The sequence below is a fragment of the Pangasianodon hypophthalmus genome, chromosome 5 (assembly GCF_027358585.1).
Source record: "Pangasianodon hypophthalmus isolate fPanHyp1 chromosome 5, fPanHyp1.pri, whole genome shotgun sequence".
NCBI lineage: Eukaryota > Metazoa > Chordata > Actinopteri > Siluriformes > Pangasiidae > Pangasianodon > Pangasianodon hypophthalmus.
This window is the reverse complement of record NC_069714.1, coordinates 4,946,364-4,971,457: the sequence shown is the minus strand read 5'-3', so window position 1 is coordinate 4,971,457 and position 25,094 is coordinate 4,946,364. Positions and strand designations below refer to the sequence as shown.

The window sequence follows — 25,094 nt, the reverse complement described above, 5'->3', positions numbered from 1 at the left end:
CGTACGCGTTTGGCCAATCAACGTCTACTTACGTCATGGATAGTACCAGTTGTGCTGGTTAGACCCTGCTCTGGAGTAGGAGCTAATTTGGTTCTCGAAAAAGGCAGTCCGGTACTAAAATCACACCCAGTTCTGGAGGTGCGAAAACGCCAAAAAGTGGGTAGTTCCACAATTTGTTCAGGTACTATGAAAAGGTTCCCGCGGTGTGAAAGGCCCTATAGTGAGGACTGAAGGGTCCCTTCTTTAAGGGGTCAAAGTAATGGCCATTTGGAATGTGTCTTAAGGTTATTTTACAATCTTATTGCCACACAAGTACTGACAGTGACGCAAGATAAGTATTGGCTTATGGACTAAGCAACAACAACGAAAATTTTATTTAGAAGCTGTTGTTCACTGATTTTGTAAAGAACTTATTTGTGTTGCAGTGCTTCTTGAAGCTGTTTCATGAATTTTGATTATAATTTCATATCACCCAATTAAATGTTTCTCTTTTAGACTTGGCATATTCATACATATACCTATATATATACATATATATATATATATATATATATATATATATATATATATATATATATGTGTGTGTGTGTGTGTGTGTATGTGTGTGTGTGTGTGTGTGTGTCAGTATATACACTCCTGACCAAGTCCAAAATGGATCTAATGGTAATCTAATGCAGGTTTTGTGTCTAGAAAGTGTGTTAAAAAGCCAGTGCTTTCTCGGAAAACCATCGAAGACAGAATGAAGTTTTTGGCAGAATATAGAAAGTTTGATTCAGAGTGGTTCAGCAGAGTTGTGTGGAGTGATGAATCATGATTTGATTTGCATGATGATGCTCCAGAGAGGTGTCTTCGAAGATCTGCTGAGAAATACAATAGTGAATGCATCTCTTTTACAGTTAAGAATGGAGGAAGAGGTGTCATGGTGTGGGGAGCCTTTTTAGCTGCTGGTACGGGTGAGCTGCTTCACTGTGAAAAGTCGAGTAATGTTTTGGAATACAGGAGAATATTGCAGACAAACTTGCGTCCCCTAATTGAAAAGTTGTTTTCTAAAGAGGAATGATCAGATGGTATTGTTCAACAAGACAATGGTCCTTTGCCCACACTGCAAAGACTACCAGAAAGTCCATCAGACTCATGCTTTGCCCAGGTCAGAGTCTAGATTTGTACCCTACAGAGAATATTTGGTCTTTCATTAAACACAAAATAACCAGAAACATTTTTCATCTGCTCATCAACATGTGATTCTGAATGCAACTATTTGTGCCAACTTACTTTTTTCTGAATATTCTGCCACTTTTCCAAATCGGTTAAAGCAAAGACATACACTATATAACCAAAGGTTTGTGAACACCTGACCATCACACCCATATGTGTGTGGGTCTTCCTTAAACTGTTACCACAAAGTTTGAAGCACACAATTATATAGAATGTCTCTGTATGCTGTAGCATTACAGTTTCCCTTCACTGGAACTAAGAGGCTCAAACCTGTTCCACATGCCCCTGTGCACAAAGCGAGCTCCATGAAGACATGGTGTGTGAAGGTTGGAGTGGAAGAACTGGAGTGTCCTGCACAGAGCCCTGACCTCAACCCCACTGAACACCTTTGGGATGAACTGGAACACCGACTGAACCCCAGACCTCCTCACCAACATTAATGTCTGATCTCACTAATGCTCTTGTAGCTGAATGAACACAAATCCCCACAGCCACGCTCCAACATCTGGTGGAAATCCTTCCCAGAAGAGTGGAGCTTACAATAACAGAAAAGTGGGAATAAATGTGGAATGTGATGTTCAACAAGCACATATGGGTGTGATGGTCATGTGTCCACAAACTTTTGGCCATATAGTGTATTTTGGGCATTATTTTGTTCATTAGGACATTTGCAGCGTGCAAAATAATGGAAATCACACTGTAGTGTCACTTCTCCTCAAACACAACTGGAGCTGCATGGGGAGACACAGACGGATGGAGAGGAAGCAGAGAACTGTATCCTACAGGGGAAGAAGCACTCAGTCAGAATGACCCAGCACTGTAGGTCCTGAATTATTAAAGATGACAGTGCGAGAGTGCTCACTCTTTCACTTGCCGCTTGCTGCAGATGCAGATTTGTCTGGCTGAGGTTCGGTGGGGAGTCTTAATGTGACAAGGATTTGGAAAGTGAATTGCTAAAGCTGGTAATTTTACTGATCTGGAGAGGGAGAGGCTTTTTCTCAAATAGTCAATGAAACTTCATGCATTTATTTACGGAGTCCAACCAAATCATTAAGAAGCATACATATTATCTGTGCAATCTGGCTGGACAGTTGGTTTCGAGATAACCTATTTTTGGTCAACTTACCAGTGTGCACACACAATAGACAACATGAATCAATGCTTCAGGTACCAGAAAACTTTTAAGGGATAGGGTGACTGATGATTTGGTGATTTTTAAAGGGATTTCCCCCATCACTAAATAAATGGCAGACTCTTACCCAATAAATATGACACATTAGCCCTAGGCAGTTTCTCACCCCAAGAAAATGAAATCATCTTTATCAAGGTTATCTGTGATTTATGCTCAAAAATCTACACAAGTCAGTGAAGCCTAAGGATTCAATTGAAATTCATTTCACACACCATGTTGTAATAGAAACTCCTCTCATCCCAGCCCTCTGCTGACACCGAGACTGAGGCTTGCACTCGTGGGCGACTTGAACTGTGGTCATTAGCAGTCTTCACACAGATGGAGTTCTCTCAGCATACACACACACACACACACTCACACACACACGATTGTTTTACTGTCCTTGTGAGGACCTTCTATTGGCATAATTATTAATGCAGCTACCTAAATGCTATGTCTACACCTAAATCTAACCGCAACCTTAATCTCAGTAAACAAAAGGAAAGTTTTTAAAATAAAAGCTGGAGCCCCATGTTTTTTCCTCATGAAGACCAGCTAAATGTCCCTGCAAGGTCAAAACTGTCAGATATTCCTATCCTTGTGAGGACATTTGTTCCCCACCAAGCTATACAAAGATCTAAATATTAATGAAAATACAAAGTAGATACAAAAAGATCTACTTTAATGATCAAAATCCCATTATCCAGTGTATCCACTGTAAGACTCTGGGTCTCCTTTCAGTCTGGTTCCTCTCAAGGTTTCTCTCTTATGACGTCTTTGGGAGTTTTTCCTGCTACTGTCGTATTTGGCGTGCTCATTAGGGATTTAGATTTGCATTTGAATTTCTAAAACCTTTGCTACAATGTCTTCTGTTAAAAATGCTGTACAACTAAAACTGGATTTATTTTCTTCTTTGTAAAGCGTCCTTGGGAGTTGAGAGTGTTGTTCTACAAATGCAAATGTTACAAATACAAATTTTCTATAAAGTTCTTCCTCTTCTGCTTTTCATTGTTTTTAAGTTTTGCATTGTGCAGAATTTTGGACAGACCCTAAGTCTTAAGTAACAGCAAAGTACGAATTACACAATGACCCCCTATAAAAAAATACAAAGTTGAATTATACATAATATATTACAGGCACAGGCACATTACTGAACATTACATTCACTAAATCTGATATTTGAACAAATAATCTTAATATTTGAACAACGCATGAGTATGAACTATATGCGTATGTCAGGAGCTGCTATGACATAATACTCAAGCAAAACTATCTCACTCTCACCATATACAGTAAACAGCACAATCCCATACCGGTATAAGACCAAAAACTATTAGCTTGAAAACTATTCGCTTAGGTACTATTAGCTACTATTATTATGCAATGCCATTAATGTGCAATATCATTATTGTTATTATTTATTACTTTTCAATATCACTGACAGTACATCTGTGAATAATAATGTGCAATACTGTTGGCATTATCATTTTTCTGCTATTCTACCATTTGAATTTGCAATATCATGTGCAATATAAAGTGCAATATTGTGTGTAATGTCACTTTCTACTTTTCACTCTACCTTTCTACTTCTCCACTTATTTTTTACTAAAGTATCTCACTTTCGTTGCTATTCTTTTACGTACTGTGGTTATTTTTTATTACTATATTGTCCTTCATTCCTACATTGTTGTGATATATCTGTTTGAGCAACCTCTGGCACAAGAATTTCCCTCAGGATGAATAAAGTTCTATCTTATCTCATCTTATTAGAGGATAGCATTATACTGTATATTAAAACACCAATCTACACAAGTAACCTAAATTACTTTAGCTGACTGGTATGTTTCCAGGTTTTTTTTTTTTTTTTTTTGCCTTTTTTACTTTCCAGGCTTTCAAAATTCTTCCTAAATTTAAAGGTCTTTACCTGTATCATGAAAAGAGAAAAAAATGAAATATGATATGCAATAAAGGTGCCTGAATAAGTGCAGCAAATAAAGGAATGCTTAAACACAACAGAGGCACCATTATTGGTTGTGAAACAAATTTGTGATGAATATGTGAAGGAAATGAAACCTACCCAAATTAGATATGAGGAAGTCAGTACATGGAACCTAATAAAACTGACATTTTGAGCAAATGAATGTGTTATTAGAGTTAAAGAAGCTGACAAAGCTTTCTTCAGTGTTTTCTTGCTACTCTAGGTGATTACTCTAGGTGTTTCATCTCACTATTTACTTGCAAAGGGAGAATTTAAAATAAAAAATAAAAATAAAAATATTCTTTTAGCTGTCCAGAGCTCTGTGTCCCAAAAGCTGTTCACACAAGCTTCTTTTTTTTAGTGCAATAGCAAATATTTCTGAACATGTCAAGAGATTTTAAGATTCTTACATCAGCTTTGCTGTACATGTAGCTGATGTTGTGAAGGGATCTCCGAACCAACACTCAAAAATCTATATTGGAAAGCCACCCACATATAAACTGACTGAAAGACTGGATGTCTTTTTCATTGATTCTCTAGCTATGGACATCCTCATTCATCTGAAGAAGCACTGTTTTGTAATGAGCCATGGCTAAAAGAACACCATCGGACTTATGCATGCACCAGCTTTGTCCATGCATCTACTGCCTAGATAAAAGACTCTTCTTCAGATACATTCAGAGGCTCATTTGTATTCCAGGGGATTTAAGAGCCAGTCAAGGTCACACGTTATACCATCAGTCAGGTTTTGGACAATGCAGAAAGGATGGAGCTGCTCTGGGGCTGCATGAGATGCCTGGCAGGTGTGTTGCTATGACTCATCGTGCTCTGGCTGTGGATTTAAAATTTACAGATCAATAGAACATGAAGCTTCTCTCCTCACAAGAGAAGACGGGAAACAAACAAGGCACTCAGAAGGAGACAGTTATGTCTATAGTAAGCCATGTTAAATAGAAAAACTGGTGGAAAAAGAAACAGGAGCAATTGATGGTCTGCTTGCTTGATTTGCCCTTTTATGGGCATAATTACTGTGCTATTTGCCTGCACTGATTCCTTTGAAACAATTAATATTGTACACATACTTCCCAGCACAATTACTGAGAGTTTCCCTTTCCACTTTTCTATGTAGTTTGCTTGTGCCAGTAAACTAGCATTTTTAGCCAGGCACCATAAAGTATTGCTATCATTCTGCATCTGACTGCATCTTTCCACTTCCACTAATATAATGGACCTTGTTTTGGTGAAGAACTTTGTTTGGTGAACGACATGCTAACTGGTTCACTATCACCAGGTTTCCCACTATGCTTCTCACAGGGGGACTGGTCTATTGCTTTTTAGATTTTGACATTACTTGATGTCTTATTCTCTGTCCACTGATTGAGTGACTCTAATGGGCCATTTCCACTCGAAACATGATTATTAGTGGAACAATAATCAGCAATCATAGTTAGAATCCGAAGGTGGGGTTAAAACCCAGGGAGATAAAAATCATTACAAAAGACCTTACAAGGGAGAAACTAAACCCAAGTTGCTAGGCATTTGTATCTTGATGCCATTCATGCATACAATACTTCACCCTGCAAACACTAAGGGTTTAAATACACAAAGAAGTAAGAAGTGTGACTAATGAACTGTGTCAGTAAAAGACAAGACCAGGAAACACTGACAACATAAGCAACATGTCAAATACCATTAAATAAAAGGCTTGGCTTATTGATTGATTGATTGATTGATTGATTGCGTTTTACATTATATTTGTCTCAGGTTGCTTGGTTTATTTTTTGTAATCATGCTTTGTGAAGACTTGGAGATCTGATACAAAATATGGAAAGACCACCATCACTAAACCAGAGGACACAGTTGACAGTTCTATTTGACCTCCTTGCTCACATTACGAAACTAAATCTCATGATGAACTAGAGCTCATTAACACTGAAAAGACGCCAAAAGAGTTAATCGTCATGAAGTTAGTTTTACTGAGAATGCTAGGAATCCTGTCACCCCAACATGTGATGGACATTATTGCATTCGCTAATTGGACTCAGCCTGGGCATTATGTGCTGTACTGGACCCTGCTGAGGATGCTAGGTGGTAGATGCTAGGTGATGGTAGCAGCAGCTGTAGTTTCCTTAGGCTTGCTGTAAACCAAGAAACTTTCATAAGTCAGCCTGTGACTGAACTCGAAATAAATTAGGCACAAATATGTCCTCATCTCAGTGAGAGGGGCACAGGCTCAAGCTTCCTGGTGATGCAAGTTCTTCCTAATGCAGTGCATCTGCTTGAGACTGGTGGCCTATTGGAAAGAAATACAAATGTCTCCCTCACAGGTGGTGTGAAGCCTCCAAGGTGTGAGATCAGAACATACAAATCAGTTGAAATTGAGGGTGGTCCATCTTGTCCCAGGATTTTTTTTCTCTGGTTCTGAGACTAACAAGTCTGCTTGGACACTGTTGTGACAGTCATCCACTTATCAAAACAATCAAGGCAACACAAGATAGGACTGCTTTCTTTGCCTTGGATAGAAGCTCTTCAGGTGGCCCCACCCATGGTTACCATCACCAAGAGTGATTTATCTACAATGGGACAAGTTTGGCAAGGCACAGATGGACCTTCTCACCAATTCTACGTCACCACATTGCCAATTTGATTATTCTTAGAGAGCCGCACAACCCATTGGAACAAGATGCACTGCCTCATGTCTGGCCCCACTATCTACTGTATACCTTTCCGCCTCAACCACTGATTCTTCCCACCTTGCACAGAATTCAGCAACTAGGCCTTGTGGGTCTGTGATGATACCTTGGCAGGTTCCTTCCTGAGTAGACCTGGAAAGTTTTGGCACTCTCTGCCAGATCTCCTGTGCCTGTCGATTTGGCTCTTTGGGATGAAGCACTGACTGAGGATTGTCACTTAACAATCAAGGAAAACACTGATAAATACAAACACTTTTAGTACAGACCTTGCATACCCTTACATGGAAGCTGCTAAACAACTCCTCATCAACATTAAAGGTGTATGAGTGGCCATTGCGGCACATCACATCACTGTTGATGGTATCTTTCTGGGGGTTCATAAACTTATTCTGACAAAGGGGTGACCTGCCTCCATCCACCATGATTCTTTGAGAGGGATATTCTGATTCCACCTGTTTAATCAGTCCATCTTTGCTATCAGTTGACTATCAGCTGTGGCTCCTGCTTGATTGGAATGAAAACCTGCATCTACACTGGCTCTTTGTGGATAAAACTGGACACCATTGGTTTATGATAAAATACCTTTAAGATACAATGTGTGCAAGAGAGTTTTTTTTTTATATCTGTAGTTCCTTTCTTCAAAAAAAAAAAAATTCCCAATTTCATCAAAACAAAGATAATGTTCCTAAAAATAGATGTAATATAGTCAGCACTAATGTGTTTACTTACTCTTTGGGTAATTATTAACTGTCTCTTTGTTCTCTCTTCTTTAGCCGTGTCCTTCATGCGACACAGTGCATCAGCCTTTGGATTTGCTGTAAGTTCTCATTAATATGCATTTAATATAACTAGTTAATTTTTTAACTTGTGATGGATGCAAATTTGCCATTGTGACTCATTTACTTTAATTACAACAGTGTCATGCTTGCACTGCTCATTTGTAAATTGTGTCAAGCAGGATTTTTGGAACTGTTTGATTTGATTAATGGATTTTAATAAGACAAATTCTTTTGTCACGGAAGTCGAAGAGTTTTATTTTTAAAGGGTAGTATTATTGTGGTGTGTGACATCAGGACATAAGCTCAGACTCTTTGAAATTTTAAAAAATGCTAGTTGTCCTATTTAGAGATCATGTTATCATAACAGTAATTTCAGTTAATGTCACTGATAAAATAGAAATATATAGCACACCATTTCAAAAGTGCTCCAGATTCTAGGTCAAAAATCCTATGTAAAGCCTATCTTCTTTACAAATGGCTGACCATTTGAATTTCAGTTTGATGCCACATTAGACGTGCTGTCATCCGTCATCGTGCTCTGGCGCTACAGCAACGCAGCTGCTGTGCATTCAGCCCACAGAGAGTACATGTAAGTACAAAAAGCTGAAATATTCCAGAAGTAAAATAAAGGAAAACCTTATGCAGATCTGCCTGTGTGCTGTAGGGAAATTTGAGAAATGTGTAACACTTGGGTAAAATGGATAGGATGGAAGTTTGAAATCAAAGTGACTTTGTTGCTTATGTAATAGCTTTAAAGTATTTAACAGGGATGTAGATGTTAAGTATCTTTATATCATGATGTCTTTATATCGTGATTTTTTTTCCTCAGGCATTTCTAATTACTGCTAAAATAGTTCTTTTTGCCCGTAATGACTTTAAGAGGTGTCGAGTATACAAGTGAAAGACAGAGAAAATGTCGTTTTCTCCCGAATGTGGCAGAGTGAGAGATTAATGGAGTCGTAATGGAGAAGAAATGGACGCCAGGCTTCATCCTGAATGCTGAACAATTGTTGCCCGGTGGCTGAATGTCACAGACAGGATATGTGCTTTTGGGCTGCTTATTATGAGCAGGATTGATAGATCTGTGTACAGCATATCCAGCTTTTTATCGTAGAGGCAAATGTTTGAGCAGTTATATTGTAGTTTTAGGAAAAATAAGAACAAAGCCAAGTAACGGAGATCCAAAAATAAGAAAATCTTTAAATGCAAGGGAAAATACTTTATGGCTTTAAGGCTAACCAGGCTAGTAGTTAGTAATGGTCTAATTGTCTAATTGTCCTGCTAGGATTCAGTCATTTTAAATGAATTTTGTCACCATCACTAGAGCCTGTGTGATACTGGGGGTCATTTTCATCCTGTCCTCCATGTGTATCCTGGGCAAAGCCATTCATGATCTGTCCACCAAGCTCCTGCCTGAAGTGGTGAGTGAATATCACATCACATTACATCACCTCACATGTCCTTCATTTTAAACCTGTATAAAATAGAATAATAATTAAAAACACTAAGGAAGCTATCTAAATAGGATGGAATATATTAAATGACTGTTGTGTGTGGAAAAAAAGCTACATAAATTATGTAGGATCTGGAGTTTGTTACATTTAGGTGATCGTTTATCAGTAACACTTTATTTATATACAATATAGTGCAAAAGTCTTAGGCACATGCAAAGAAATGAAATAATACTACTATAAAATACCTATAAAGCGCAGTAAACAGTAATAAATTAAACAAAGTCAATATTTAGTGCATAAAAATAAGTATTCTCAGGTACAATTTGGGCAGTTTTATAAGGAAATGAGCTAGTAAGTTTTTTTGAGCATCTTGGAGAATCTTCCACAGTTCTTCTGAAGAATTTCACTCTCACACTTGTTTCTTTTTTTAGCCTTCATTATGTTTTTTGTGGCCTGTTACGTAGTATATCACTTTATTTACTGACATACAAACATTGTTCTGCAACATATCTATCTATAAACAAATTTTGTATATATACAGACACACACACACACACACACACACATATATATATATATATATATATATATACATACAGAACATACATCAACAATTCTTTCTTCTGGTAACTTGTCAAAAGCATGTTTAGGTAGGAAGTTCACAATAATGTATTATTATTATTATTATTATTATTATTATTATTATTAATAATAAAAATGTATCCACACACTGAAGTGTAAATTGTTATGTGAGAGCCGTATTACACACATTCAACTCCAAACATCTTTAAACAATCTTTCGTGGTTGAATTAAAAAAAAAAAATAGCAGAACCTGCATTTGATGGGAAACTAAAAGGGTACAATAAAATAGCAGTGTTTTGTACTTTCATGTGACGAATTGTTTATTTCTGAGACTTTTGGGAGTTGTTCACTGTGGAGATTCGCTCAGACAGAATAATATGAAATTTAACCATCTTAACAACTGACCAATATTAATCAGTATAGATCAGCAGCCATGGAAAAACCAGGGCAACTTGCGATGTACAGTACATGAGATTCTAGATGGAAACTTTTTTTAACAGATGTGAATTATTATGTAAAGCATTTTATCAGAAAAAATGCTATTTAATAGAAACCTGTAGCATATTTGACGTATTTTAATTTTATCATTTGCACTGTCTGCATAAACTTGATGGACACTTAGCTGGCAACACCACTAGTCTTAAATACTATAACCTGTATATTATTTCACACAGAACACTTTCCACTTACTTGATGTCACCCTGTTGTAATTAGTGTATCTTAGTGTAACTAGTATAATTAGTGTAAATATATTGTGTTTGTTGCTAAAGTTTGTATAGTAAATTATTTGTGTTGCATCATATTTCTCTTCTTGGCAACCAGTATTTTGTGGTACTAATTGCCACCAGATGAACAAGACCTCATGTCTAGCTTCGAAGGTTTGGCATTTCTACAGTGTGCCTTAGCAACCCAACACCAGCTGCAGTTTTTATATGGTCTAAAGACATCCAATTAGTGATGCAGCACAACTCCAGGCCTCCGATTCAAAATTCACTCTCTGGTTAGTGTTAGAAGAGTCACAAAAATAGGCAGCATGGTATATGTGAGACAGAAAGCAACCAGAAGCTGTTCAGACCAAGCAAGAATATACATCAGAGTGTTCTTCTCCCACATTTGGATAATTTAAAGGCTCAGACTAAATATAGCAACAATACTTTACATTCTTTTTTTTTTCTGAGGTATGGGACACATTATTTTTTTCTGCACTCTCTTCATCTCCTCAGCCTATTAAATGGTAATGAGAATGAGATGCAGTGCTCTTGAGACAGAGAGACTTTGCTACAGCAGTGCAGATATCACAGGTCCATATTCATTATACAAAATGAATTCTTTACCTTATTAATTCATCAGACCATAGTCCCAAAGATCCTTGTTTCATCCTACAATGATAAATGAAGTTTCCACCATTTTGGTTTAGTTCTCTAGTTCTCTAGAGAAGACAGTGTTGTTTTTTTGAATTACTATTACATTGTATGCTATTTTCTAATATTTGGTCATCACAGACCAATTATAGATTATAAAATATTTCAGTATATCTCCAATGGAATATAATGAAGGCCATGTACAGAGTCACTCAATCATGCTCGGCTTAGTAAACTGTAAAGGTAAAAGTAAAGTTAATTAATTAATGTAATTGAAATGAATAAATTTAGGTCATTGCACACCGGATAACAGAGATCCTGTTTTACCTTTATAGACAATTGATTTGTTTTAGTACAGAGTTATTCACTCTTTTGTTAGATTTACATACAGGTGTTAAAACATCTCATTACAGGACTAATATTAATGGTGATGAAACAAGGGCAATAATGGCATGCATCCTTGAAAAACTGCTGGAGCGGTAGCATCATGTGTTATACCTATAGCACAGAGTTAATATGGTCATAGCTGGTAGAACATTTTCCAACTATGACAAAGTGTTACTTATAGCACTCAAAACAGCCACGAAAACTAGTCACATCAAATCAGTTATGTTTTTACTGAAGTCTAGCATTTGTGGTTAGCTATCCTATTTTGCTAGCATTATGGGCAAACTGTGCCATCATATATAATACAAAATTCTTTTGTATCATCTCTATGGCCTTTTAATTTTTTCATTGTAGTGTGGCTGGACAATTGCAAAGCCTTGATTGAAAAAAACAAAAAAAAAAATCAACATCCAATTTATTCTACCGGTATAGCTTACTGGCAAAGAATAGGAAAATTGAACTGTCTCTAGCAGTGCCCCAATTTTCCAATTTTTCATTCATCATAATGTACATATACACTATATGGCCAAAGGTTTGTGGACACCTGACCATCACACCCATATGTGAGCCTTCTCCAATCTGTGGCCACAAAGTTGGAAGAATTCAATTGCACAGAATATCTCTGTATGCTGTAGCATTACAATTTCCCTTCACTGGAACTAAGAGGCCCAAACCTGTTCCAGCATGACAATGCCCCTGTGCACAAAGCGAGCTCCATGAAGACATGGTGTGTGAAGGTTGGAGTGGAAGAACTTGAGTGTCCTGCACAGAGCCCTGACCTCAACCCCACTGAACACCTTTGGGATGAACTGGAACACCGACTGAACCCCAGACCTCCTCACCAACATCAGTGCCTAGTGGGGTCTAGTGGAAAGCCTTCGCAGAAGAGTGGAGCTTATTATAACAGCAAAGGGGGACTAAATCCGGGATGTTCAACAAGCACATATGAGTGTGATGGTCAGGTGTCCACAAACGATGATTTTTTTTTTCAAATTAAACTTTTTTTTATAGTAGAGTTTAGTTTACTGCATGCAAATTGCAGCAATTCCTGACCAGGCCTCTTATTCATAGAAGCTCCCATTAAATCACATTTACACATGATGCTCAGCATGATTGAGAGTCCTGCAGAATAGCTCCAACCTCAACAACTTCACATCTTCTCATCTGATTAGCCCAAAGTGCCTCTCTAATCAACACTGAACGTTTGGCTGACAGAATCAATGCATTACATATTGACCAACCTGTCAAAATGAATCTACTGAACGGCTATTCAAGACAATTAATCAAATTGCAGATTTATTTATTCAGACAAAGTCTTCTCAAGGAACCTGATTATGATGTCCTTACACACTTCTACTGCTGTGGCTCTTCTTGCCCTCTGGATATGCCTGATTCATCCTGATGCTTCTTCTGCTTGGAGCTTCTGCACTTGTGACACACTTTCATTTTACTTCTCTGGATGGTCTGACATGGATACACTACATATTCTCACTACCCAAAAAACATTTATTCCCAAGGCTCATCCTTGCTTCAGAGGATAATCTGAACTGGAAACCGCTGCTGTAATCATAAAGACGGTGGTACTTATACTGAACATCCTTTCAACACACTTAGTACTGTTTGGCTTTACTCTTCTACACTTGTATACTGTTTGGGGTCACCACAGCAGACCATTGGTCCACGTATTTGATTTGGCACAGGTTTTATGCTGGATGCCCTTCCTGTCACAACCTTCCCCAATTTTATCCAGCCCGGGAATGGCCAAACCTGGGCCATAGCGGTGAGAGCGCTGTGGCCTAACCACTAGTCCTCCAGGGACCCTACACCTCTATACTGTAATCGTTTATAATACCCCTATCTAGTGTCACCCAGAAGAGCATGATTTCCTTTTTGAGTCATGGTTCCTCTCAAGGTTTCTTCCCTATTTCTTCTCAGGGAGTTTTTCCTTGTCACTCTCGCCTCTGGCTTGTTCAATAGGGATCTAAATCTACATACATCCAGATTTCTGTGAAGCTATTTTGTGACATTGTCTATTGCTGAAAGTGCTATATGAATAAAATTGAATTGGATGATGTATTGAAATAATATAAAAACTAATAAAAGGGAAATGGCTGGCTTAGGAAACATTTAGATGTCCAAGAAGGAGCCTGAAGCGTGGGACTGATTTGTAATAGAGAGACCTCCAAAAAAAAAAAAAGATGTCTTGACATGACCGTTTGAGCTAAGCCTTTGTTCGGCTCGATGAAATTACTTTTTACCACAAACCCAAGTATGAAAGCCTGCCAGGCAAGACTCAGGCTTGGGGAACAACCTAGTGCAGATTAATAATGTAGGAGTGGAATAGGTTTCTTGGCTGTTGCGTGGGAGGGTGGTAGACACATTCGTTCAAGCCAGGAGAGACGAGAGTGGAAAACAGCTCGGTTTCCTCCCACAGGGACTGTGATTTCAGATTCTGATGGATGTGCTGTAGAGGTAAACCAAGTAGCTTTACTCAGCTGTGTTTAATTAGTGTTACTCTAGTTCAATCTGATGCATCATTGTCAACCATGGAGATTTTCACCTGTTAACACACACAATGCACTGATTCTTTTTCCTCCTGACCAAAGATCAGCCTTTATCACATCAAGGTTGTGTGCTTCTTGTTATGCTGTCTTTCTTCAACACCAGAGGATTCACACTGATAACAGCCTCTACTGTAAGTTCCGTATCATCTTTTGGCCTGTAGATTTACAGAGGTGTCGTGTATACAAGCGAAGGATGGAGAAAATGTGCTGTCCTTGTGTATGTGTCAGCGTGAGAGATAAATAGAGTTGTAATAGAAGAGAAAGCAATGCCGGGCTCTGTCCCAAATGGTAAACAATTGGTGGTTGCTAAAGAATAGATAGATGGATGTGGATCAGAAACAAACTACTACTTATACTGTTAGGATTCTTGTATATTGTCTCTTTCGTGACATATATTTTAACACATGCATTTAAGACAGTGTTTGACTGCAACTGTAACACCATTCTGATCTACGGAGACTCCACCTCCACCCAGGGATGGGAAGTGTACGTACAATACTGTGCAAAAGTCTTAAGCACTCTTTTTATTTTCACTGTGAATTTTGCTATGGATGTATATTTTTGACTTTTGCATTATTGATTCAGTACAAAAACTTTTTATATTTTTATTTGTATGCATTTTTATACATTACTTTTCTAAAAAAAAAATGTTGATTTTACTGAAAAATGTTTGTATGTCAATAAGGAAAGCAACATATTACGTATCAGAGCATTTTCAGTCAAAAAAACATAATGAAGGCTGCTGGGATTTGCTGCAAAATAAGAAGCAAGTCCAACTGTCAAAGTCTTTAGAAGAACTGTGGCTGGTTCAGCAAGATGCTAAGAAACACTTATCAGCTAATTTCCTTATAAAACTGCATAGGTTTTATAGTTTTATAGTACCTGAGACTACTGATGTTCTTTTAAAAAGGGTCGTCACATCAAATATTTTTTTAAATTTTATTATGGTTTACTGCTTTTTATAGTAATTTTTTAATGCAGAAACATTGAATTTCATTATTTTGAATCTTTGCTTTACAGCATTTCTTTGCATGTGCTTAAGACTTTTGCACAGTACTCTATATGAAATGCAAAATATTATCTTGCCATAAAAAATACCAGGATGTAATTTACTTTAAAATTTGCAGCTTTCTTTGTTTGTAAAATGCAGACAATATGGTGACATCATGAGACCTGCAGATCGTACAATTTTACAGCAGGCACTTGCACCAAATCTGCAGTATGGCTAGAAATTCTCTGCAGAACCACTGACTTATCAAAGCAGCACTTTCAGCTTTTAATTTGTCTCCATTTCCTCTCTAGCTGACTAATCTGGAAGGAAATGGAGACAAATGCAACAGCCAAATAATAAAACCAAACATTCAGAAGCCAAAGAGACAATATCATTCATTGACATTCATTGCTTAACCCACAAGTGAGGCTCCTTAAGAATACCTAATATTAACATTACCATCGAATTTTCCATCGAAATTTTAACATTATCAACTGAAATAGACGTTGATGCATATCATACATATAAAACATGTTATATAATACACCTGCGTATTATTTTGAAACATCATTAACAGTAACATTCAGTAACACATTTTTGTTCACAACCTTCACATATCGTTCATATTCAACAAGGTCCAAAAGTCTGAGACTACATTGATAATCTGGGATTTTTTTTTTTTTTAATTAAAATTGGAAATAAAGAGAAGGTTAGAATTTTGAAATATTTAAAACAAAGAAAGTAAATATTTAATATTCAACATGCTGCACTATTTCTAGGTCTCTATTTAAATGTAAGCAAATGTGTGATATTGACCCCATTACCTGCTTTGTACAAAAGGTCAGATTTTCCTCATGCCTAATCTCTTGTACTGAAGCATGTGTTCAGACGAAACTCAGATTTTAGATGGATTTGAACTAAAATGGATCATAAGATTTTGCACAAACTTATGGAGTCCATGCCAGCTCGAGTGCACAGTCATTAAAGCTTAAAGGGAACGTAACAAAAACTTAGAAACTCTGAAATTCATGTGATAGATTCTACTTTTCACTCAAATTGTCATCAGTAATATAATTTGTAATGAAAATTGTTGTATTAAATTAGAAAAGAATGCAAAATAGAAGCATTTTCATACTTTCGGACCCCAGTATATATATATATATATATATATACATATATATATATATATATATATATATATATATATATATATATATATATATATATATGTAGAGTACCAGTCAAAAGTTTGGACACACCTTCTCTTCAACATTGTACATTAATACTGTCTGCATCCAAACTACAAAAGAACACGTATGGAATTATGTAGTAGACAAAAAAGTGTTAAACAACCCAGAATGTGTTTTATATTTTAGATTGTCCAAAATAGCTACATTTAGCTTTGATGGCAGCTTGGCACTCTTATGGCATTCTCTCATCAGATTCATGAGGTAGTCACCTGGAATGGTTTTCAGTTCACAGGTGTGCCTTGCCAAGAGTTAGTTTGTGACATTTCTTGCCTTCTTAATGTGCTTTAGTCCATCAGTTGTCTTGTGCAGAGGAAGGATGGGTACAGAGTCAATAGCCCTATTAGTGCTACTACAACTACTGTACAAATCCATATTATGGCAAGAAACACTCAGTTAAGTAAAGAGAAAAAACAGTCCATCATTACTTTAAGAAATGAAGGTCAGTTAATCTGAAAAATCTCAAGAACTTTGAATGTATCCCCAAATGCAGTCGCCAAAACCATCAAACGCTATGATGAAACTGGCTCTCATGAGGACCGTCCCAGGAAAGGAAGACCAAGAGCTACCTCTGCTGCAGAGGATAAGTTTATTAGAATTACCAGCCTCAGAAACCGCCGATTTACAGCACCTCAGAATACAACCCACATAAATGCTTCTCGGAGATCAAGCGGCAGGCATATTTCAACATCCACTGTTCAGAGGAGACTGCGTGAGTCAGGCCTTCACGGTCGAATTGCAGCAAAGAAAGAACAACAAGCAGAAGAGACTTGCTTGGGCCAAGAAACACAAGGAATGGACATTAGATCAGTGGAAAACTGTTCTTTGGTCTGATGAGCCCAAATTTGAAATTTTTTGGTTCTAACCGCCATGTCTTTGTTAGACGTAGAGAGAGTAAACGGACGGTTCCTGAATGTGTGGTTCCCACTGTGAAGCGTGGAGGAGGAGGTGTGATGGTGTGGGGGTGCTTGACACTGTTGGTGACTGAGTCAAAATTGAGGGCACATTTACCAGCATGGCTACCACAGCATTTTGCAGAGACATGCCATGCCATCCCATCTGGTTTGCACATAGTGGGGCCATCATTTGTTTTCCAACAGGACAATGACCCCAAACACACCTCTAGGTTATGTAAGAGCTATTTGTCCAAAAGGTGGCTACTTTGAAGAATCGAAAATATAAAACATATTCTGAGTTATTTAACATGTTTTTGTTTACTACATAATTCCATACATGTTCTTTCATAGTTTGGATGTCTTCAGTATTAATATACAATGGTGAAAACAATAAAAATAAAGAAAAACCATTGAGTAAGGAGGTGTGTCCAAACTTTTGACTGGTAGTGTGTATATATATATATATATATACAGTATATGTATATATGCAGACATACACACACTAATCAGTTATTGATATCATTATTGTCCATTGTTTCATCAGTTTATCATATTTTATACCTGATATCAATGCTAGAGAGCCTAAGTGGTTATATTTTATCCTTAATATTATACATTTTGTTTCATTTTTTTCTCCTGTGCTAAATTGTCATCTGTGCCACTATTAAAGCACTATATACAGTAGATCAATAAATCTGTCTGTCTGTCATGGTTATTATGGTAAAAACACATAGTACTAAGTTTTAAAAAAAAAAAAGCAAACAAAACAAAACTGACAAAAGTGACTGCTCTCTTTTGTGACCTGTCTTTTCATGCTAACAGAGCGAACAGGAAACATTTACAGAAGACAGTGTTTTTAAACTCTTCTCAGCAGTGTCCTCTTTCTGTGCATTCCTTTTGTTCCTTCTGTATCTTCTCCAACACATGACTCAGTTCATTAGTCCATTAACCTCTTCATGAGGTTAAATGGGTGTGTTAGAGCAGGGAAAACTAATATGTGAAGCAAAGCAAGAAAGATCAAGTGGTGTGGAAAGCTTAAATGAAAATCCATTAGGCATCACACATTACATTAATATCCTGCAGCAACTGATATACATATGATGGTAGACCTTAATCATATAGACTTAAACACTGTTTTAGTGCTACATGAAAGTCAGTAAAAGACTAAATACATTTTTTTTTACTCTTAGGATGATTTCCTCTTCAGTGTATCTATTGTGAGTGGGATACTGTGTGTCATTCTGGCCATTGCCAAATTCATGCTGGGGAGGGTGTTGACCAGCAGAGCTCTGATCACTGACGGTAAGGCAAACAGACACACACACACACACACACACACACACACACGATAAACAGTAACCCTAAACCCTCAGGTTCTGCTCACTGATTAGCAACAGATAGCCCACTGATCTAAGCAATCTTTCTTTATTCTGCTACAACAACAGTTTTTGTACCTCATATTGATTGTATGTATTACCAATATCAAAATATTAATATAAATAGAAGCTTAAATGCATTTTCCATGTTCGGTGGATCTTCCTGATGGTAGGTGTGTATGCACAGCCAGTAATGTAAATAAGAAAAAGAGTAAGACACACCACTTTAGTTTATATTTACCAGTTATTTTAGTTTTTATTTATTTTTTAGTTTTTTACTTTTCATCTTGATGCATTAAAGTCGATATGATCAGAGCTTAATCTGGATGTCAGGACATCATTTTGAACAATAAAGGCCCACTTAGCTATCATCTTCTTCACTTTAAGAAACAGATGACATGACAGTGTTCTTAAAGTTCTATATGGGCAAATAGCAGCTTTGGTGTAGCAGAGCATCTTTATCGCATCTTTAACAACAGTGTTGTGGAGGAACATTTACCGATACTATGACAATACTGTGATTTTAAGGACAGTTTAAATAAAGGTTACCAGTAAACACTGTAAGTAGCACTGGTTGCTGATCAACTCGAGACTGGTATTCTGCTGATATCGGTCTGAAACCATCTGGACCTGCTTTGTTGGCTACACACCAACTATAGTTTTTTTTTTTTTTTTTTTTATTTGGTAAAAATGCATAGGATGGTAGAGATTTGGTTCTAATTTACTATTTACTATTAAGTTTAAGTTCCTTTTGCTAATTAACTAATTAAATTAAATAAATATTGAAACTAATCTTTTCTAAGAATTTTTTCATGTATTTTTCATGTAACAAATTGATTGATTGATTGATTGATTGATTGATAGATTAAGGTGTCTGTACCGTAGGTAAATAAGCAACTACAACTCCAGCACTCAAATGCGCAAGAGCAAGGAGTAAGAAATTTCTGACTGCATTGATTATGTCTCTCACAAACTTCTTCCTCACAAACCACCATCTCACAGTTAGCTGTACCCTCGAAAATTATCACCCTCTCTGTTCTGACACCCTCACTCCACTCCTGATCCTAGATTTCTCGCAAAATCTCAAGTACCCAGTTCTGGAAATGAATAGTTAACTCAGGGTTAAAGCAAGGGCTCTTGGTAATGAAGGCTGGTAACACTTTATTTTAAGAAACACGTATTAGAGGTTAATTAAACTCTGGTTCTTTGTTCAGTAATGCCTAATTTAGACACTTGTAAATGGTTGAATAAGTCACTAATACTATAATATGTGTTCTCTATACTAAAGCAGAGTTTTAGTTATCACTAATTAGAAGCTAAAAAGCATGAAACAAGTTTTCAATATGTCAAATGTATATGAACGCTAGAATACAGGACACATATTAGTAGTATTAGTGCCTTTAGAATACTGGAGATGGTTCCCGCCATCAAGAACATCCAGATGTAATATGTTGCCAATTATGCACTAATAAGATGTGAATTTAGATGATTAATCCATGCTCAATAAGTTGCATAATGAGGGCATTTTATAATTTATCCCAACTAATAATGCATTTACTAGTTATTTTCAATTCAATTCAATTTTATTTGTATAGCGCTTTTAACAATGGACATTGTCACAAAGCAGCTTTACAGAAATAAATTCAAATATTTACAATATATTTTTGTGAATCCATTTCAAACAACACATCCTCAATTATGAATCAATACAAGTGTTTATGAACAAAAGTCTAATTCATAAACCTATTACAAGTGTCTAATTTAGGTTTATTGAACAAAGAACAAGACCTTAATTAATCCTTATATGTGTTCCTTAAAAGAAAGTGTTATCTGAAGGCTTAGAAGATTTAGGATGAGTAACTGGAAGTATATGAATGTTTTAATTAGGCCAGATAAAGGGCCTGTTGGGAGTTTACAGAATAAACAGAAAAATAATAGGCAAAGATTGCTTTATGGCATTGGGGTACAACAGCATGGATATACAGCACATCAAACAAATCAGCAACTGTATAACTTTATTGATAGTTAAAATGACATGTCAAGTTATAACCTCTATAATTTTCTATAAGTTTCTATTCTTTCTCCATAAGATGACATTTTGTCAATCCCAGATGTGAAATTTTTGTGTTACACCAGCATAAAAATAATACAAGACAACAGGAGTCTAAATATAAAACTAAAATTTGCAAATACATACACATACATATACAGTATACTGATGTACAGTAGTACCTGAATAGCACCAGTGCAAAAGTGATGGTGCAACTATGGTGATATACATATGAATAGTTCAAAAGTATGGTAAATATAGCCTGGAGCCTATCCCAGGGGACTCGGGGGAACAAGAGGGGGGCACTCCATCGCAGGGCACAATCGCACACGCACACACACACACACACACACACACACACACACACACACACTGCCGACAATTTGGAAAATACCAGTGAGCCTACAACGCATGTCTTTGGACTGGGGGAGGAAACTGGAGTAAAGGGAGGAAACCCCCAAAGCACAGGGAGACATGCAAACTCCACGCACACAAGGTGGAGGATGGATTCAACTCCCCAACCCCGGAGGTGCAAGGCAACAGTGCAAACCACTAAGCCACCGTGCCCTGTAGTATATAATTAATAATTAAACTGTACATATTAAACAGTCTAAGAATTAGGTACAGGTGGATGACATTGTTGTACAGTCTAATGACTGCAGGGAGAGCAGTTCTGCAAAAGTGTGCCTGTGCTGAAGCAAGAATGGCTTGCTGTTCAGTGTGCTCTGCAACACACTTGTCTTATGGAGAGGATGGAAGTGGTGTTACATGATTGCTGAGAGCTTGGCCAGAACTCTATGCTCCACCACTATCTCTACTGTGTCCAGTCTGAGCCCAGGAGCTGAGCTAGCCCTCTTAATCACCTTATAGTGTCTGTTAGTGGCGTTTCTGGTGATGCTGCTGCTCCAGCACACAACTGCATAAAGATGGTACTCGACACAACAGAGTATGCACAGCAAGTTTCCCTATACACCAAAGAACCTCAGCTTCCGCGGAATATACAGTTGGCTCTGGCACTTCTTGTAGAGGCTGTCCACGATTACTTTCTATCCCAACTTGTCACTCATGGTCTGGATGGGGTTGAAGGAGTTTACTTCTTGCCCAACATCCCCTTCATCTTCCTGGAGTTGAAGTTGAAGATGGTTGCACTGACACGACTCCACAAGCTATCAATGAGGCTCCTGCACTGTACTTAGCTGATCAACCAGCAGCATGGGCTGGATGGTATTAAAAGCACATGAGAAGTAAAAGAACATGACTCTCATAGTGCTACCTGTTTTCTCTAGGTGAGTGTAAGCTCTGTCAGGGATCACGTATAAAACAAATTTAATAATACATTCAATTTAATAATACATACATTTAAATCAAACCCCAAACAACTCTATTTTTCATTTTTCACCATTTTCCCACCCACCAGCCATCTCTCTGCTATCATACAACAGCTACCAAGGGAGGGTTAAGACGAACATGTGCTCTCTCTGAGACACGTGAAGCTAGCCATCTCATTTTTTCAAACTGCTGTTCATGCTCAGTCACAAGGCAGTGTAACACACTCAGGGGAAACTGCTATCTACCCTCTTCCACATACATGAGCTCACAGATGCCCACAGTTGATTAGTGTGATTGACAGGGGAGAGAAAGTATGCCATGCCTCCTACATTGAGAGCATGACCAGTTTTGCTCCCTAGACTCCTGACCATGGATGGTTGCAGCATCATCAGGTTTCAAACTCGCGATCTCCGGATAATAGGAAAAACGCTTTTCTGTTATTCCACTCGGGAACAGAAGTGGTCTGAAAGCTATTTTCGTGCAAGTAATATGGTCATATGCTATAGCCCTACCTAAAGCTTTGATCATATTTAATGCAGTATTAAGAGAACTTGTGTTATTGAAAAGTGTGTATCTTTCTCAAGGACAGTAGTGAAGTTAGCAGACATTAGGACATGAAATTAAAAAAATTTACTCCGACATCTGAAAGAAGAAAGGCTCTTCAAAAAATGATCAAAAAGAGACACAGTCTTACTGTTTCAGAGCTTCTTTTGATGGATGAAGTTTGTAATGTGCACAACGTATCAAGACATCACTGTATGAAGGCAGCAGAATAAAAATAATAATACAAAAAAAAAAACCTTTTACAAATCCAAGGCCAAAACTGTTCAACATTGAAATACCATGAAGAAATGTCATCACCCTTTTCCCTGATGCACATCAACTATGAAAGTGCTGTAATTCCACAATGCTTCTCAAAAGAAGAATTAAACCAAATTTAAGGAGAAATAGAAAAAAACAAAGAAAGACATACTGTTTTCCAAAGCTTATAGCACTTCAACAAATGCAGAAATAAAAGAAGAATTTAGACAACATTGCAAACAACATAAGTGCCTACCCTGTCTTTAAAAGATCTGGCACTGAGGTAAGAAAAAATGGCATGACTTCTCCAGTCTGTCAAAAAGAAGGGGGGAAAGCTGAGGAAAGAGAGATCTAAGATTGGTGGAGGGCAGTTACTTACACCAGCCCTCACCCCAGAAGAGGAAAGAGTACTGGGGATACTAGGCTCCACCAAAACTGAATCTTTGGAGGTGTAGATGTGTGCTTAAATGAGTTCCCATCTACCCCACCACAACCTGCATCCCCTGAACATCCTTCCTCCTGCAACAGTCCTGGGTCATCTCCTGGGCCTTCCTATGCAGAGCCCAGTCGAAGGGCTCCAACTGAGCAGGCTACAACATTAAAAACCTGTGGGTGTCCTGAAAAAGAAAGCAGTAGAAAAGAGCAAGTCCAACTGAAACATGAAGAGCTACAACAGCGAGAGAGGGGGGACCATGAGGAGCTGGTTCAGTTGGAGAAGGCCAAACATCTTTCGCTGGTGGTGCTACAGTTTACCAGGCCTTCCATTTCAGTGCCAATTAATATTGCCTTCTGACCAGAAGAATTACAAGTAAATATTGCCTTCTGACCACTACTACAAGTAAATATTGCCTTCTGACCAGAAGAATTACAAGTAAAAATGGGAAAATTGAATAGTCTTTACTGATTTCTGTCTAAAGGATCTATAAAAAGCTTAACATTTTGAGGCTGTGTCATTAATTTTAGAAAATAAAGTTTCATTTGAGTAAAAACATGACTATACAGGAAATGGCATGGAGTGTATTTATGCAACAAAAGTCCAACAACCAACACAATTCACACATCACGAAAAAGAGTAGGCTACACAAATTAGGCATAAACATTTCTCCTGATATGCCCTCATGTTTCCAAGCCAGCCTGGTCAATTCCTTCTGTCCTCTCTCCTGGTAGTTCAATAGGAACATTTTATTCCTCAGTCTACTCATCTCCCTCCTTATCTTTCTCTTTGGGAAGGTGTATGCCAGCATGCACCGCAACGTTGTGTAGGATTGAGTAATGGCACAGCTAGGTTCAGATGAAAATCTAAGCACCCTTGATGATTTCTGTAAATGGAAGATTGGAAAATTTTCCACATGTCCAAAGCTCGCTCTACAACACTGCATGTCCTCCAGTGTGTGCTGTTGTATTGCTCTTCAGTGTCAGTTTGGGGATTCAAGACCAGAATCAGTAAATATGTACAGAGCAGAGACACGCTGTCACCCAGTATGGATCCACCAGCGAATGCTCCATCCTTTGCTATCTGACACATGCCAGAATTGGCCCAGATGAAAGACTCATGTGTATTCCCAGACCACTTGGCCACAGTGTCTGTAATGAGGCCTTGGTTGTTGCATATGACTTGCGCATTCAATGCTGAGAAGCCTTTATGGCAGATGTAGAAAGGGCTCAAGAGGCTGAGAGTATTTCTGGGGATAAGTGTACCATCCACTGCACCCACAATGTCAGGAATATTTCCAATATCATGAAAACCAATCAGCTTTATGCAGTGCATCCTAATTTTGTGGAAATATTATGTACCTGTATGCATAGTACAGCAGGGCTTTTGTGATTATGTGCAAAGATTTGGATACCGCAGCCTTGCTAAGCCCATGGCTTTAGTCTTGCAGTGGCAGTGACTTCATGCAGTGGCAGACTAGTGGCATAAAATCAGAGGGCTGTCAGTAGCTGCATGGTGGGGTTAAGAACAAGATTGTTCTTGGTTCACTTGACAGCTCCTCCTGCACACCAGGCCAAGATGGGGCATTATCTTACCGCTGAACAGCCAGTTAGAACGTCATCACTAAGATCAAGGGGGTTCATATTTAAACAGAGAGCAGCATTAAGAGAAACCACCCAAACCTGTGGATAATGTAGTCATATTAAACAACGTTTAACATCACACATGTATCACACATGTTTAACATTGTTCTGATTGGCCATTTAGTTAACCAATTTCTATTAGC

General features: G+C 37.7%; 1 protein-coding gene across 1 annotated transcript in view; it reads left to right on the top strand.

The window, feature by feature from the left end:
* tmem163a (transmembrane protein 163a) overlaps positions 1 to 25,094 on the top strand; it is a 54,476-nt gene that overhangs the window by 22,421 nt on the left and 6,961 nt on the right. The window contains exons 3-6 of the mRNA XM_026927891.3: positions 7,831 to 7,874; positions 8,334 to 8,425; positions 9,161 to 9,257; positions 18,510 to 18,621. Coding sequence (XP_026783692.1) covers positions 7,831 to 7,874; positions 8,334 to 8,425; positions 9,161 to 9,257; positions 18,510 to 18,621 — 345 coding nt within the window. The remainder of the gene's footprint in view (positions 1 to 7,830; positions 7,875 to 8,333; positions 8,426 to 9,160; positions 9,258 to 18,509; positions 18,622 to 25,094) is intronic.